The sequence below is a fragment of the Trichechus manatus genome, unplaced genomic scaffold, assembly GCF_000243295.1.
Source record: "Trichechus manatus latirostris isolate Lorelei unplaced genomic scaffold, TriManLat1.0 scaffold00120, whole genome shotgun sequence".
Taxonomy (NCBI): Eukaryota; Metazoa; Chordata; class Mammalia; order Sirenia; family Trichechidae; genus Trichechus; species Trichechus manatus.
Genome location: NW_004444056.1, coordinates 1,812,278 through 1,831,269, shown reverse-complemented (window position 1 = coordinate 1,831,269; position 18,992 = coordinate 1,812,278). Strand labels below are relative to the sequence as shown.

General features: G+C 37.4%; 2 protein-coding genes across 4 annotated transcripts in view; one reads left to right on the top strand and one right to left on the bottom strand.

The window, feature by feature from the left end:
- The window catches only part of CENPP (centromere protein P), a 391,733-nt gene that overhangs the window by 231,058 nt on the left and 141,683 nt on the right, over window positions 1-18,992 (bottom strand). The window lies entirely within an intron of this gene.
- The window catches only part of OGN (osteoglycin), a 29,733-nt gene that overhangs the window by 4,735 nt on the left and 6,006 nt on the right, over window positions 1-18,992 (top strand). For both annotated transcript variants that reach the window (XM_004384220.2, XM_012557817.2), the window contains exon 4: window positions 17,666-17,824. In XM_004384220.2, the coding sequence (XP_004384277.1) occupies window positions 17,666-17,824 (159 nt within the window). The remainder of the gene's footprint in view (window positions 1-17,665; window positions 17,825-18,992) is intronic.

Sequence of the window (18,992 nt, the reverse complement as noted above, 5' to 3'; positions counted from 1 at the left end):
AAAAAAAGGTCCTCCAAGGCTGAGAAGGGAGCGTGTTGACATGTCGTGGGGTTGTTAACCAATGTCATAAAACAATATGTGTACTGACTGTTTAATGATAAAATATTTATTCTGTAAACCTTCACCTAAAGTACAATAAAAAAAATAGCTTATAATAAATCTTTATTCTTTATAGTAATCAAAGGAGCCCATGGGTGGTGCCAATGGTTAAGCGCTAGACTACTAGCTGAAAGGTCGATGGTTTGAACCTGCCCAGAGGTGTCTCAGAAGATCGGCCTGACTATATGCTTTCAAAAGGTCACAGGCTGAAAACCCTATGGAGCAGTTATACTCTGCACAAATGGGGTCGCCATGAGTCGGAATCAATTCAACAACAACTAACGACAGTAATCAAAAATTGCCTCAGGATACAGTAAACCCCAACAGTGGAATTTTATCTCCAGTGATAAAGTCAAACATATATATTGGGAATATATATAATATGCCATACCATATTATGAGTGAGAAATGTGAATTAGGAGCATTCAAGAATAACCAAAGCTTAGTCCAAGCTTAGTCTCCACAGAGAGTGTATGTGTGTGATTATAAAAATCAATTGAAGAAATACTTATTAAACTCCTATTATTTGTCAAATACTATGTAAATCCTAAGGATCAGGTAAATAAAATATAATTCTTGCCTTCAAGAAACAGAAGAGAGGGCTATATACATACATAAATTGTAATGTACATTTAGATTTAAAAAATAAAAAACTTATCATAAAACAACAAATTACAAGTTCTACCTAACACTAGGACTTTTTTATAAGTCCTACTTATTAAAATAGTAGGACTTGTTAATAAACATCTATTTATATTATTTTTGCTCTATCATAGAATATTATTTACATAAGAACATGAAAAAAATAGCCTAATTTCCATATTGTGAACCAAAACAGAAAATATATCTTAAAACATCTGAAAAGTATCATAGTCAAAATAGACTTGAGTAAATGAAGACATCCCTTGTCCTTGGAAAGTGTGACTCAATATCCTAAAGAAGTCAGTTCTCTCTAAATTAATTTATAACTTTTAAATAATTTCAATAAAATTACCACTAAGTTATAGAGCTAGAAAAGTAGATTAAAGTTCATATGGAAAAAAAAAAACGAAAATACACATGGAAATTTAGTACACCTACTCCACACTTACTATCTCATTATCCAAAATTTCACATTCACAACAATAGTAAAAAATCTACTATTCAGCTATTTTGTGCATTAATGATGAAAGTCTGGCAGTAATGAGCCCCAAGATGTAAGGAGAGAGTGATGCTGGCTGTGATGGTTAAGGTTATGTGTCAACTTGGCTGGGCCATGATTCTCAGTGGTTTGGCAGTTATATAAGGTCATTTCACAGTTATGTAATGATGTAATTTGGCAAGCATGTAATGGTGTAATTTGGCAGTTATGTAATGACGTAATTTGGAAGTTATGTAATGATGTAGTCATCCTCCATTTTGTGATCTGATGTGGTCATCCTCAATTTTTGCATAACGCTGATTTTCGCATAACGGCCTAGTCTTTGGAACCTGACCATGTCGGTAAGTGAGGAGTGGGTGTATATGATAAAGGCAGCATCTCAAATCACTAAAGCAAAAACGGTGTTTTTAAAAAATGGTGCTGGAATAACTGGGTAGACATTTGAAAACAGATGCATGTAGATCTGTACCTTACACCACATGTAAAATAAACCTCAAATAGATTGGGGATGTAAATATAAAAAAAATGAAACCACCATTCACGTACTAGAAGATAACCTGGGTGTAAGGTGCCTCAAGATCCAGAGACAAATTTTATACCACAGAATAATTTCTTTGCATGGCAAAAAACATCATAAATGAAGTCAAAGACAACTGAAAACTGGGAAAAATGTTTGTAATAGATATCACAGATAAAGAGCTAATATCTCTAATTTGTTTTTTTAAAAAAGTCTTAAAAATTTAGGAGAAAAAAGACCAAAAATCCATGGGAAAAATGGGAAAAAATTAAATAAAATTGCCTCTTAAACATAAGAAAAACTATTCAATGGGACACACAATTAGAGAAATATAGATTAAAATTATATTTAACCTATCCAATTGACAAAAATCAAAAGCACAACAATATACTCCATTGTAAGGCTCTGAGATAAGAGACACTCTCATACATTGCTGGTGGAAATGCAAATTGCTACAGTACTTTTTGAGATGAATTTGGCAATATCTAACAAAACCAAATTATGTATTTACTTTTTGACCTAAGCAATCCTATTTCTAGGAATTTACCCTGAAGATACACTTCCAACAATAAGTAAATACACTTGCAAAATCATTGACTCATTGTTTGCAAATGCAAAATATTGGAAAACAATCTAAGTGTTCATACATTGAAAAGTGGCTGAATAAACCACGGTATACCCATACAAGGGAGTACTGTCCAGTTGTAAAAATGAATGTGGAAGATATCTATGAACTAATAAGGAGTGATTTCCAGAATACATTATTATGTGAAAAAAGTAAAGTACAAAAGAGTATCTATAGTATGTTTCTTTCATGTAAGGAAGAAGAAGATAAAAGGAAAAATATGCGTATACGCTCATTTGTGCAAAAAGAAATACAGGAAGGATAATTAAAAAAAACTAATCAAACTAAGTCACCTACAAGATGTAGGTGTGAATAGGGGTGGAAAGGATGGGGATATGGGGATGGGCTAAAGACATTTCTCTGACATTCACTTTTTGTATAGATTTAATTTTAGAACAAGGTTACCCTTCACATAGGCAAACAAATACCTAGATAAATAAACAAACCCAAATTGGAACACAAATAGAAAAAAATAAATTTAATTATATTTCAAATGAATAACATAATACACTAAAGGGGGAAAAATCTAATCCAAGTAATCCTAAACACAGTATTTTGACTATATACTCTCAGGGTAAAGACAAAAAGGGATTATAGACAAATACTAAATTCCAGTGAGCAGGCATGTTTCCAACAGTGTTATGGGTTAGTAACTTTAAAACTTCTTAACGTGTGTTCTAGGACTGAATAAAGTAAATAAATATGCTGTGGATAACAAGCGCCAGGGTTCTCATTGTCAGAGAAGGGCGTTACAAATATTGGAAGGGGGAAGGCTAGAATTAGCACTGTGAGTTGGACTGGAGTGGAAAGTATCAGTATCAACTCATGGTTTATAATATACATAGAGATACAGAAATATAGACATGTTTGTTTCTCTGTGTAAGTGTGTATGTCTATATATGCATATGGTGTGTGTGTATGTGTGTTTGTGTAGAAGTATATGATGTATATATGTATGTATTTATTTGTGTGTATGTATATATATTTCTATATACATACATATGTGTGTGTGTATTATGCATGGAGAGCAAGACATATAGATATATTTCCTAGCTCCCACTGCTGAAAGAGTCTAGAAGCAATAAAACCGCGGTGGCAAAGAACTCATCACACACCGAGATCTTGGTTTCTAAATACTATTCTCCACTAAAACGAACAAGTGTTCCTTGAAGAAATAAACAGCTGATTTCAGGGCTGGGACAGGGAAAATGCAAGACTGACCTGGGACATCTTGCTATGCCAGAAAAACAACGAAGTACTCAAAGAATAACGGGGGCATTTAAATTAAAAAAAAAAAATTCACCAAAATAAATGAAAGACTGGAGGTGGAGACAACATGGTGCTATAGAAAGAAGCATCATGACATTTCTCTACAGCAAAAACTGGAAAAACAAGTAAAACAGATACAGATGTCAATCCTGGAACCCTAAGCAACAAATGAAGACAAAAAGAACTCGATCAAGCACCAAACTGAATAAGAAACTGACAGAGAACAGAGAATGAGAAGGGCTATGGAGTGGAAGTCACTTACCAGCTAATGCAGCACACATTCTCCATCTTGGACTTCAGTCACCAAGGAACGCAGACAGGGAGTATGGGAAGGCAACTCTACAGAACTCCCACCAGAAGACGGATTACCCAGTAACCAGTGACACACGCTTTGCCAACCCCCATCTTTCTTCCCTCTACACAGCCTCTGCCACTTTCCAACAGACCATGGTTGCTTGGCCAGAGAGACACCAGTTCCTAGCCAGCTCCTTCAGCATCATTTTTTTTTCTTCTTTTTTTGGCTTTTTTTCTTTCTTCTCTCTCTCACTTCCTTCCTTTCCTTTCTCCCACCAAGCTAGCACCGTGTGCCGCCTCTGCTCCTTCTTGACAGGCTGTGACACACCACTGGACTAGAGAGCCACCGGCACATGGCTTCCCCAGTTGGTGCCATCCCACCAGCGGGCTCCCTCAGCACCATTTTTTTGTTTGTTTCTTATCTCTCACTCCTTTCCTTTCTCCCATATACTTAGCCAAGTGTGACATCTCCAACCCTTCTGGACGGGCTGTGTCACGCTGCTTGGCTAGAGAGCCACAAGCACACAGCTTCTTTGGGTCCATGCCACCCCATTAGCAGGCTCCCTCAGTGCTATTTTTTTTTACTTTTTTATTTCTCTCTCCCTTCCTTCTTTTCCTTTCTCCCGTACACCTAGCCTTGGGTACCGTCCCCACTCCTTCTTAACAGGCTGTGCGATACTGCTCAGCTAGAGAGCCACCGACACACCACTTCCCCAGTCCACCCCACCCCACCCTAACAGCAGGCTCTCTCACACCATTTTTTTTTTTTCGGTTTCTTTTCTCTCTCTCTCTCTCTTCCTTCCTTTCTTTCTCCTGTACACCTAGCCGAGTGTGCCATCTCTGACCCTTCTTAACAGGCTGTAGCACATGACTCACTAGACAGCCACCAGCACAGGGCTTTCCTGGGTCCGCACGACTCCACCAGCAGGCTCCCTTAGCACCATTTCTTGTTTTTTCCCGGGTTTCATAGTCTCTATCCCTTCCTTCTATTCCTTTCTACTGTCCACCTAGCCCTGTGTACCCTTCTTGATGGGCTGTGCAACACTGCTCAGCCAGAGAACCACCAACACATGGCCTCCCCAGGTCCATGCCAGCCCACTGGCAGGCTCCCATGGTGCCTTTTTTTTAATTATTCAGTTTCTTCTCTCTCTCCCTCCCTTCCTTTTCTTTCTCCTGCCCATCTAGCCCCATGTACCATCCGTGCCTCTTCTGGATAGGCTATGCCACACAGCTCAGCTACAGAGCCACCAGTACACAGTCTCCCTGGGTCCACGTAGCCTCCACTGGGGCGTTTTTCTACAAAAATGAAAGAAACAAAAACAAAAATACACTAACAAAAGGAATTCGGCGCAGAAGAGTACGAGGAATGAAGAAAATGTCAGCACTACAAAAAAAGCACTACGATGACAGCAATAAACTCACATCTATCAATAATCACACTGAACATAAATGGCTTAAATGAAACAGACAGTGACAGAATGGATTAAGAACAGAACCCATTAATATGCTGTCTGCAAGAGACCCAGTTTAGAAACAAAGACATAAGTATATTAAAAATCAAAGCATGGAAAAAAATATATCAAGCAAACAGCAACCACAAAAAGAGCAGAAGTGGCAATACTGATCTTAGATAAAACAAACTTTAAAACAAAATCCACCAAAAAGACAAGGAAGGACATTATATAATGATTAAAGGCACAATCTACCATGAGGACATAACCATAATAAGTATGCACGCACCCAAAGACAGGGCTCCAGAATACATAAATCAAACTCTCATAGCACTGAAAAGAGACATTGACAGTCCCATAATAATAGTAGGAGCCTTCAACACACCACTCTAGGTAAAGGACAGAACATCTAGAAAGAAACGCAACAAAGATACGGAAGATCTAAAGGCCACAATCAATAAACTTGACCTCACAGACAAATACACAACACTCCACCCAGCAGCAGCAAAGTACACATTCTTTTCCAATGCACATGGAACGTTCTCCAGAATAGACCACATCTAAGGCCACAAAGCAACCTTCAACAAATTCAAAACACTGAGATATTACAAAGCATCTTCGCTGATCACAATGCCATAAAAGTAGAAATTAATAACAGAAAGTGCAAACAAAAAAAATCAAATACATGGAAACTGAGTAACACCTTGCTTAAAAACCACTGGGTAACAGAAGAAATTAAAGATGGAATCAAAAAATTTCTAGAATCAAACAAGAATGAAAACACATCATATCAAAATGTTTGGGATACAGCAAAGGCAGTGCTCAGAGGTCAATTTATAGCAATAGATGCACACATCGAAAAAGAAGAAAGGGGCAAGTCAAAACATAAGATACACAACACAAACAGAAAGCAGCAAAAGAAACCCATAGCCACAAGAAGAAAGAAAAGATCAGAGCAAAAATGAAAGAAATAGAGAATAGAAAAACAATAGAAAGAATCAACAAAACCAAAAGTTGGTTCCTTGAAAGGATCAACAAAATCGACAAACCACTGGCCAAACTGACAAAGGAAAACCAGGAAAGGAAGCAAATAACCCAAATAAGAAATGAAATGGGGAACAGTACAACTGACTCAACTGAAATAAAAAGGATCATAAAAGAGTACTATGAAAAACAATACTCCAACAAATTTGAAAACCTAGAGGAAATGGACAAATTTCTAGAAACACAGTACCAACCTACAAAATAAGGTAGAAAATCAGAACAGACCCTTAACAAGAGAAGAGATTGAAAAGGTTAAAAAAAAAAAAAAAAAACCCAAAACAAAACACCCCAACATAAAAAAAGCCCTGGCCCAGATGGCTTCACTGGAGAATTCTACCAAACATTCAGAGCAGTGCTTGCACCAGTACTACCCAAACTATTTCAGACACAGAAAAGGAAGGGATACTTCTGAATTCATTCTATGAAGCCAGCATAACCCTGACATCACAAAAAAAGAAAATTACAGACCAATATCTCTCATGAATATAGATGGAAAATTCTCAACAAAATTCTAGCCAATAGAATTCAGCATCATATCAAAAAAATAATATACCACGACCAAGTGGGATTCATACCAGCTATGCAAGGATAGTTCAATATTAGAAATCAATCAACATGATCCATCATATAACTCAAACAAACAAACAAAAAGAGTCACATGATCATCTCAATAGAAGCAGAAAGGGCATTCGACAAAGCCCAACACTCATTCCTGATAACAACTCTCAATCAAATAGGTAAGAAGAGAAATTCCTCAACATAATAAAGGGCATTTATACAAAAACCAACAGCCAACATCATTCTTAATGGAGAGAAGCTGAAAACATTCCCCTGGAGAACAGGAACAAGACAAGGATGTCCTTTAACACTACTCCTATTTAACATTGGGCTGGAAGTCCTAGCTAGAGCAACGAGGCAAGAAAAAGAAATAAAGGGTATCCAGATTGGTAAGGAAGAAGTAAAACTTTCCCTATTTGCGGATAATATGATACTATACATAGGGAACACCAAAGACTCCACAAGAAAACTACTGGAACTAAAAGAAAGATTCAGCAGAGTAGCGGGATACAAGATAAACATACAAAAATCAGTTGGATTCCTTTACACCAATAAAGAGAACTATGAAAAGGAAATCAAGATAGCAATACCATTTATAATAGTTCCTAAAAAAATAAAAGACTTAGGAATAAATCTAACAAGGGACATAAAAGGCCTAAACAAAGAAAACTACAAAACACTACTGCAAGAAACCAAAGGAGACCAACATAAATGGAAAAACAAACCATGCTCATGGATAGGTAGACTCAAAACTGTGAAAATGTCAATTCTAGTCAAAGAAATCTACAATACAATGCATTCCCGATCCACCTACCAACAGCATTCTTTAATGAGATGGAAAAACTAGTCATTAACTTTATATGGAAAGGGAAGAGGCCCTGGATAAGTAAAGCACTATTGAAGAATAAAGTAAGAAGATTTGTATTACCTGACCTCAGAACCTACTAGGCAGCTGCAGTACTTAAAACAGCCTGGTACTGGTACAATGACAAACACATTGACCAATGGAACAGAATTGAGAACCCAGGTGTAAATCCATCCATATCTATGGTCACCTGATCTTTGACAAAGGCCCAAAGTCCATTAAATGGGGAAAAGACAGTCTGTAACAAATGGTGCTGGCAAAACTGGACGTCCATCTGCATAAAAATGAAACAAATCATATCTCGCACCATACACAAAAAACTAATTCAAAATGGATCAAAGACCGAAATATAAAAACAAAACTATAAAGATCAGGGCAAGAAAAGGATACGAACCATAACTAACAATACATAAACACCAGAAGATAAGCTAGATCACTGGGATCTTATGCTCATCAAAAGACTTCACCTAAAGAGTAAAAAGAGAACCTACAGACTGAGAAAGAAGTTTTGGCTATGACATAACTGACAAAGGTCTAATCACTAAAATCTATAGGAAAATCCAACACCTCTACAACAAAAAGACAAACAATTCAATGAAAAAATTGGCAAAGGATATGAACAGACACTTCACCAAAGAAGACATTCAGGCAGCTAACAGACGCATGTGGAAATGCTCGTGATCACTAACCATTAGAGAAATGCAAATCAAAACTACAACGAGATACCATCCACTCCAACATTACTGGCATGAATCAAAAAAACAGAAAATAACAAATGTTGGGGAGGCTGTGGGGAGATTGGAACTATTATGCACTGCTGATAGGAATGTAAAGTGGTATAACCATTTTGGAAAACGATATGAAGCTTCCTTAAAAAGCTAGAAATAGAAATATCATACAATCCGGCAATCCCACTTCTAGGAATATATCCTATAGAAAAAAGAGCCATTGCACGAATAGACATATGCACACCCATGTTCACTGCAGCATTATTCACAATAGCAAAAATATGGAAACAACTTAAGTGCCCATCAACAGATGAATGGATAAACAAACAATGGTACATACACACAATGGAATACTACTCTAAGATAAAGAACAATGATGAATCTGCAAAATATCTCACACATTGGATGAATCTGGAGGGCTTTATGCCGAGTAAAATAAATCAATCACCAAATGACAAATATTGTATGAGACCACTGTCATGGATTGAATTGTGTCCCCTAAAAATATCTGTCAACGTGGCTAGGTTATGGTTCCCAGTATTGTATGATTGTCTACCGTTTTGTCATCTGATGTGATATCCCTATATGCTGTAAACCCTATCACTATAATGTAATGAGATCTATTAGTGGCAGTTATAGTGATGAGATGTACATGATTAGATAGTGTCTTAAGCCAATCTTAAGATATAAAAGAGAAGCAAGCAAAGAGAAAGGGGGACCTCATACCACCAAGAAAGCAGTGCCAGGAGAAGAGCTATCCTTTGGACCTGGGGTTGCTGCGCTGAGATGCTCCCAGACCATGGGAAGACTGATGACAAGGACCTTCCTCCAGAGCCAACAGAGAGAGAAAGCTTTCCCTGTAGCCAGTGCCCTGAATTCGGACTTCTAGCCTACTGGACTGTGAGAGAATAAACTTCTCTTTGTTAAAGCCATCCACTCGTGGTATTTCTGTTATAGCAGCACTAGATGACCAAGACAACCACTATTATAAAAACTTATAAAAATGTTTACACACAGAAAGAAATAATCTTTGATAGTTACAAGGGAGGGGAAGGGTGGGGAAGGAAAAGCACTAAATAGACAATAGATAAGTGGTAACTTTCGTGAAGGGTAAGACAATACTGGTGAAGCCAGCACAAGTTGACCAAGACAAGGTCATGGAAGCTTCACAGACACATTCAAACTCCCTGAGGGACTGAATTACTGGGCTGAGGGCTGGGGACAATGGTCTCGGAGGACATCTAGCTCAACTGGCATAATATAATTTATAAAGGAAATATTCTACATGCTACTTTGGTGAGTAGTGTCTGGGGTCTTAAAAGCTTCTGAGCAGCCATCTAAGATACTCCACTGGTCTCACCCCATCTGGAGCAAGGGAGAATGAAGAAAACCAAAGACACAAGGGGAAGATTAGTCTAAAGGAGTGATGGAACACAACTACCACAGCCTCCACCAGACTGAGTCCAGCACAACTAGATGGTGCCCGGCTACCACTACTGACTGCTCTGACAGGGATCACAATAGAGGATCCCAGGCTGAGCTGAAGAAAAATGTAAAACAAAATTCTAACTCACAAAAAAACAAAACAGACTTACTAGTCTGACAGAGATTGGAGAAACCTAAGAGTATGTCCCCTGGACACCCTTTTAACTCAGGTTAACTGAGGTTCACCTTTCAGCCAAAGATTAGACAGGCCCATAAAACAAAATGAGACTAAATGGGCGCAACAACCCAGGGGCAAGGACGAGAAGACAGAAGGGGACAGGAAAGCTAGTAATGGGGAACCCAAGGTCAAGAAGGGGAGAGTATTGACATGTTGTGCGGTTGGCAACCAATGTCACAAAACAACAGGTGTATTAATTGTTTAATGAGAAACTAATTTGCTCTGTAAACCTTCATCCAAAGCACAATTAAAAAAAAAACATGAAGACACAAATTTTGAAAGTAAAAAGATGGTGAAATATATGAAAGGCAGACATCTGGTGTGGCTACATTAATAACAGATAAACAGGATTTAATTCATAATGATGCTCTATAGGCATATGGGACGATTATATTATTAATCTCAAATTCTAAAGGTATCATTGCAGTTTGCAATTATTGAACTAATTACAAGCCAGAATGATCAAACTACCAATGGCTCAAATGTGCCTATAAAACAATGACCTACTTACTGTAAGTACATAGCATTTGAAAAAGAGTTGAAATCATACAGTAAAATGTAGTACTCTAAATAAATAAAATGCTCTACGTTGATAGACTTCTGGAGAGGAAGGAGTTAAAGTGGCTTGGCTGTGATCCATTCACTTGCTTTACAGGGCCGATGACCTTGTCTATTCTCATAATAATTATGTTGATAACTTGAACTCCTGATAAGTACACTAATGATATTTTCTTATACATGGCATGCCGTTAGCCAGATGTCCCTGGTTAAGGATTGCATATAGTAAAGAAATTCAGAATCTATGGATTTATGAGGCATGACTTTCTGGAAAATGTCATGTAGCTGGGCTATAAATTGGAGATGTTTCATAAACGAAACACTCCTCTGCTCTGTGAAATTTTGTCTACCCTCTGGATCAGAGTGGGCATGTTCAATGCGAGAAGAAGGGTCCTGAGGATTCATGCAGAATGCCTCAGACCTCTCTGCCTCACTGATGCCTCTTAATTGATTCTATCCTTGAAATTACTAATAAAGATTGATACTGGGTATATCTCTAAAAAAAAAAAAAATACATGAAAGACATAGGTATAAATGTGCAAAAATATGCAAGTCCTGTACACTGAAATCTACAAAACATTACTGAGAAATTAAACAAGACTTAAATACATGGAAACATATACTGTGTTCAAGGATTGAAGACTCAATACTGTTAAGATGTCAACTCTTCCCAAATTTATCTACAGATTTAACATAATCCCAATCAAAATCTTAGCAAGCCCTTTTGAAATTAACAGGCTGATTCTAAAATCTATATGGAAATTAAAACCACCTATGATAGTCAAAACGCTGAAGAACAAAATTGGAGGGCTTACGCTACTGAATTTCAAAACTTATTTTAAAGCTACAAGAATAATACCATGTGGTACTGGTAAAAAAAAAATAAACAAATAAATCAGTGAGTCCAGGAATAGACTAACACAATATGGTCAACTAGTTTGCAACAATGGTGTCAACACAATTCAATGAGAAAAGAATAAATTTTTCAATAAATGTTGCTGGAAGAGGGGAAAATATGAAACTCAACGCTTCTCTGACACTATATGTAAAAATTATCTTGAAATGGATCCTATAGATAAATGTAAAGAACTTAAACTATACAACTTTTAGAAGAAAACACAGGAGAAAATCTTCATGTTTGGTGAAGATTTCTGAAATATGCCACAAAAATCATGAACTATAAAATTTGAATGGCTAAAATTAAAAAATGATGACCATATCAAGTGTTGGAAAGGATATGGAGCAACCGAAACTCTTAAACATTGCTAGTTGACTATGTAAAATGGCACAACCAATTTGGAACAGTTTCATATTTTCTTCAAAAGTTTAAACATACACTTATAGCAAGACCCAGCTATTTCAATCTTAGGTATTCATGCAAAAAAAATGAAAGGATAAGTCTACACAAAGACTTGTACACAAATGTTGACAGTAGTTTTCTCTGACATAGCCAAAAACTAGAAACAATCCAAATACTAAGAGATCACTGTTACCAACAAATTGTGCATATTCATACAATGGAATGCTACCTAGTAATAAAAAGAAATTAACTCCTAGTTCATTGCAAGTGGCCAACCAAGGCACAACAATTGGTCTGTGTTTACCTGGAGCAATAGAGGAAGAAGGAGAGTCAGGAATAGGAGGAGGAAATGGAATGTGTGGCTAATTGTCTCCATGAACGACTACCTCCTTTGCTATGAGACCAAAAGAACTGATGGTCCCCAGCTACCATTACTGAACATTTTGAACAAGGATTCCATAGAAGAATCCTGATCAAAAGGAGGAAAATGTAGAACAGAAATTCAAATTTTCATGGACATCCAGTCATAGAGGCTGAATAAATCCCTGAAGCTACTGCCCTGAGATAATCTTTAAATCTTAAACCAAAAATATTCCCTGAAGTCTTCTTAAAACCAAACAATAGTTTAGCTTAACTAGTAAAGAATGTGTGCCTTGAGCATTGTGCTCTTTTAAGATCTATCTATATGGGATCAACTTGAAAGATTAGATAGGAATCTTAGGGGGCAGTGAGTGTATGTTAATGGGGGAGGAACAACTCAGAAAAGGAAGATGAGAATGGCTTTGCAACTGGAAGAATGTAATTAATGTCACTGAAATGTACATGTAGAAATTTAAATTGATATGTTTTTGCTGTGTATATTCTCAACAACAAATATAAATTATTTTTAAAAATCATATATATATCCTCACCTTCTTCTCAAAACCATTACTCTTAACTAACAAAACAGAAAAAAAAAAAGGAATCAACTACTGATCCATGCAATAATGGATGACTCTGAAAATAATTATGCTAAATAGTTTAACAGTTAAAGAAGCCAGACAAAAGAGTACATACTGCATGATTTATGACATAAAATTCTCAAAAATGCAAACGAATGTATGACAGAAAACAGATCAGTGGTTGCTTGGGAATAAAAGTAGGAGAGAGATTTTTGGAGTGATGAGTATGTTAATAATCTTAATTGGGATGATAGTTTCATGGGTGTATACATACGTGAAAACAAAAATTATATTATTTACATATGTACAATTTATTGTATGTCATTTAACCACAATATAGCTATGGCAGGGTAAAAACGAATGCACTTGAAGGGGCTCTCAGTGGCCAAATCTGAGACTTTGATTATCAAAATAAATATGATGATAATGGATTATAACTATGGGATAAGTACAAATCCTTAAGTTCATACCGATATAAATAAAGAAGGAAATGTGACACCTTATAAAAGAATGACAACTAATAAATGAAGAAGGAAAGATGGAATTAGATAATCACTATTTGGGAACTATCCTAGCAATAACTGATTCAGAGAACAATCATCATTGGTTGCTAAAACTAATGGTGGAAGTTTGATGACAAACTGGATATTTACACTGTCAAGATAATTATTAATTATGAAGTAAGAAAACAGTAACTTTCCAAAGTGAGAAACATGGCAGACACTATTTTAACTAAGTAACCAAAGATAACATCATCAGGAATGGGACAAATAGATATCCTGTGCCTACTGATACACAGTGCTGAGGACACATCATTTCCATAATATTCATATAAAAAATGAAGAACCTTCAGACTAACCCTAACTGAAAGACAGCTGTAAAATAAATGCCCTTTATTCTTCAAAAAAGTAATGGCTATAAAAACAAAGACTAAGGAACTGTTCCAGGTTAAAGGAGACAAAAGAGGCATACCAACTAAATGCAACGAATAACTTGAGGTGTCATGGGATCAGAAAAGTGCCTGGGATGACTCCGGTTTTCAACTTAGTGGTTTGCTTATTTAACTAGTGGTTTCTGAACTCATTAGTGTTTCAGATATAACAATCTAGATAAATCAAGCTAGTTAATAACATTATTTTCTGCTTTACAAAGTCATCTTTTGGTATTCAAATGAGGAAATGTAAATGCCAATCAATTCAACAATTAAGGGATCAATGTTAAAACAGAGAATAAAAAAAGATTGTAGATTTCAGAATTTAAAATAAAAGTCTGGTGAATTATCAGGTACAACATAGGTCCTTAACTACCATAATCCTATAAAATATCTTTTCAAATTACTACTAGGATTCACGTGTCTGTCAGTTTGTTGTACGGTGGGGGCTTGCATGTTGCTTTGATGCTGGAAGCTATGCAACCAGTATTCAGATAGCCTCAGGATCACCCATGGCAGAAAGGTTTCAGCTGAGCTTCCAGACTAAGACAGACGAGGAAGAATGACCCATCAGTCTACTTCTGAAAACAATTAGCCAGTGAAAACCTTACGAACAGCAGTGGAACACTGTCTGATATAGTGCCAGAAGATGAGCCCCCCAGGTTGAAAGGCACTCAAAAGAAGATTAGGGAAGAGCTGCCTCCTCAAAGTAGAGTCAACCTTAATGACCCTGTATAGAGTCAAGCTTTCAGAACCTTCATTTGCTGATGTGACACGGCTCAAAATGAGAAGAAACAATGCAAACATCCATTAATAATCTGAACGTGGAAGGTATGAAGTATGAATCTAGGAAAATTGAAAATAGTCAAAAATGAAATGGAACGCATAAACATCGATATCCCAGGTATCAGTGAGCTGAAATGGACTGGTACTGGCCATTCTGAATCGGACAATCATCTGGTCTACTATGCCAGGAATGACAACTTGAAGAGGAATGGTGTTGCCATTTGTCATCAAAAAAAACATTTCAAGAACTATCCTGAAGTATAACGCTGTCAGTGATAGGATACTATCCATACGCCTGCTGGAAGGCCAGTTAATAGGACTATTATTCAAATTTACGCACCAACCACTAAGGCCAAAGGCGAAGAAATTGAAGATTTTTACCAGCTTCTGCAGTCTGAAATTGAATCGAGCATGCGATCAGGATGCATTGATGATTACGGGTGATTAGAACGCGAAACTTGGAAACAAACAAGAAGGATCGGTAGTTGAAAATACGGCCTTGGTGACAGAAACAATGCCAGAGATCACAGGATAGAATTTTGCAAGACCAACGACTTCTTCATTGCAAATATCTTTTATTACCAACATAAACGGCAATTACACACAGGGACCTCGCCAGATGGAATACACAGGAATCAAATCCACTACATCTGCGGAAAGAGGCAACAGAAAAGCTCAATATCATCAGTCAGAACAAGCACAGGGGTCAACTGTGGAACAGACCATCAATTGCTCACACGCAAGTTCAAGCTGAAGCTGAAGAAAATTAGAACAAGTCCACAAGAGCTGAAGTACGACCTTGAGTATATCCCACCTGAATTTAGTGATCATCTCAAGAATAGATTTGACACACTGAACACTAATGACCGAAGACCAGATGAGTTGTGGAACATCAAGGACATCACACATTAGAAAGAAAAGACCAAAACGGGTGTCAGAAGAGATGCTGAAACTTGTTCTTGAAGGTCGAGTAGCTAAACCGAAAGAAAGAAATGATGAAGTAAAAGAATGAACAGAAGATTTCAAACGGGGGCTCGAAAAGACAAAGTATTATAATGACACGTGCAAAGAGATGAGATAGAAAACCAAAGGGGAAGAACATGCTTGGCATATCTCAAGCTGAAAGAACTGAAGAAAAAATTCAAGCCTCAAGTTGCAATAGTGAAGGATTCTATGCGGAAAATATTAAATGACGCAGGAAGCATCAAAAGAAGATGGAAGGAATATACAGAGTCATTATACCAAAAAGAAATTGTTCGATGTTCAGCCATTTCAAGAGGCAGCATATGATCAGCAACCGATAGTACTAAAGGAAGAACTCTGAGCTGCACTGAAGGCACTGGCGAAAAACAAGGTTCCAGGAATTGACGGAATATCAACTGAGATGTTTCAACAAACGGATGCAGCACTGGAAGTGCTCACTTGTCTATGCCAAGAAATTTGGAAGACAGCTACCTGGCCAACTGACTGGAAGAGATTCATATTTATGCCTATTCCCAAGAAAGGTGATCCAACCGAATGTGGAAATTATCATACAATATCTTAATATAACATTCAAGTAAAATTGTACTGAAGATCATTCCAAAACATCTGCAGCAGTGTATCAACAGGGAACTGCCAAAAATTCAGGCCAGATTCAGAAGAGGATGTGGAACCAGGGATATCATTGCTGATGTCAGATGGAGCCTGGCTGAAAGCAGAGAATACCAGAAAGATGTTTAGTGTTTTATTGCCTATACTAAGGCATTTGACTGTGTGGGTCAAAACAAATTATGGATAACATTGTGAAGAATGGGAATTCCAGAACACTTAATCATGCTCATGAGGAACCTGTACATAAATCAAGAGGCAGTTGTTCGGACAGAAGAAGGGGATACTTCATGGTTTAAAGTCAGGAAAGGTGTGTGTTGGGGTTGTATCCTTTCACCATACTTATTCAGTCTGTATGTTGAGCAAATAATCGGAGAAGCTGGACTATATGAAGAAGAACATGGCATCAGGAGTGGAGGAAGACTCATTAGCAACCTGCATTATGCAGATGACACAACCCTGCTTGCTGAAAGCGAAGAGGACTTGAAGCACTTACTGATGAAGATCCAAGACTATAGCCTTCAGTATGGATTACACCTCAACATAAAGAAAACAAAAATTCTCACAACTGGACCAATAAGCAACATCATGATAAATGGAGAAAAGACTGAAGTTGTCAAGGATTTCCTTTTGCTTGGATCCATAATCAACACCCATGGAAGCAGCAGTCAAGAAATCAAAAGACACATTGCGTTGGGCAAATCTGCTGCAAAAGACCTCTTTAAAGTGTTGAAAAGCAAAGATGTTACCTTGAGGACTAAGGCGTGCCTGACCCAAGCCATGGTGTTTTCAATCGCCTTATATGCATGCAAAAGCTGGACAATTAATAAGGAAGACCAAAGAATTGACGCCTTTGAATTGTGGTGTTGGCGAAGAATATTGAATATACCATGGACTGCCAAAAGAATGAACAGGTTTGTCTTGGAAGAAGTACAACTAGAATGCTCTGTAGAAGCAAGGGTGGTGAGACTATGTCTTACTTACTTAGTACATGTTGCCAGGAGAGGTCAGTCCCTGGAGAAGGACATCATGCTTGGTAAAGTATAGGGTCAGCGAAAAAGAGGAAGACCCTCAACAAGATGGATTGACACAGTGGCTGCAACAATGGGCTCAAGCATAACAGTGATTGTGAGGATGGCCCAGGAATGGGCAGCGTTGCTTTCTGTTGTTCACAGGGTCACTATGAGTCGGAACTGACTCAACGGCACCTAACAACAACAACTAGTATTCACGATAGCAATAATTTTACCACAAGGGACCAAATTTGTAAACTTTTTACTTTTATGATTATGTTTCCCAATTTAGAAATGCCCACATGCCTGCTGTGTGTTTGTTTACTTGGCTCTGTATACTGTGAAGAAGTTGACATTGATGCTGTACCACCCTTGCCAAAGGAATCAGCCTACCTTTATGCACGATTCAACAAAATTAAAAAGTTGACTGCCAAAGATTTTGCAGACATACGTAAGTTAATTTTAAATAAGATATTAGTATTCAACTAATGTTGGTAAAAACTGTGGGTTTCTAGGTATTTGTGGCCTATCACATCCGAGGTTGTCACTGTTGGAGTATTTAAGTGTCTACTATACTTTACAAAAGTAAATTCGTTTCTTGGTGAATTTTCTTTCCATTCATATGTCCCCTGTGATCTTCCTTAACTGGTGACTTCAGCGTCTAGGTTGATAGCCCATCTATCACTATGGGCAACTATGTGATCTCAACTTCAATCCTTCCAGATCTACTTGCCTCAGCCTGTCAGCAGCACTGATATAATTGCGATGCTTCTTCAATCACAATGTTTTATTTTCTATTTATACCATAAAATCACAGACATTGCTTTTCCTTACTTTAACTCATGGTTCTTAACCCTAACTGCATATTAAAAATATCTGGGGAAGCACTTTTAGAATACTGAGACCAGGCCCTATTCCCCATATATTCTAGTCCAGGTCTGGAGTAAGGCTTAGGCACCAGCATTAAAAGCAACCACCACAAACTCCTCAGATGATTCTAATGTGGAACTAGGGCTGAGAAGAGCAGTTATTTAACTCCTTCCAATTCTCTCAGCTCATTAACTATCTTGGACTCCTGGCTTCCTATCAAACCTTAACAGTTTGCCACTAGAGTATTGCTGTGACTGCCCTAGAACTCCCATTTCTGCATTATCAATTTCTTCTCAGTTTTCTAGACTCCTATGTTGGCAAGCTGGAGCTCTGGTGGTGAAGTGATTAAGAACTTGGCTGTTAACCAAAAGGTTGGCAGTTCAAATCCACCAGCTGCTCTTTGGAAATCCTATGGTCGCTATGAGTTGGAATCGACTTGACGGCAACAATTTATGTTGCCAAGTATTTCTGAAAAAAATCACAACAACAACAACAAAAATTTGTGTGCTAGCCGCACTACACACCTATGAGATAAACCATAACTGGACCCATCTGCTACTGATAGCTCCCAATTATTGTCTAACGTATATTCTAATTATCTCAGACAAAAGTGGTACACACACTGAATTTCTCTGTCTCTCAGTCTGTACCACTTTAACAAATCAGGGAACATTTTTGTCTTTGTTGCTGTTAAGCAAAAGGCATAGCAAGATTAAAATAAAATACCCACAATCACAACGCAAAATGCT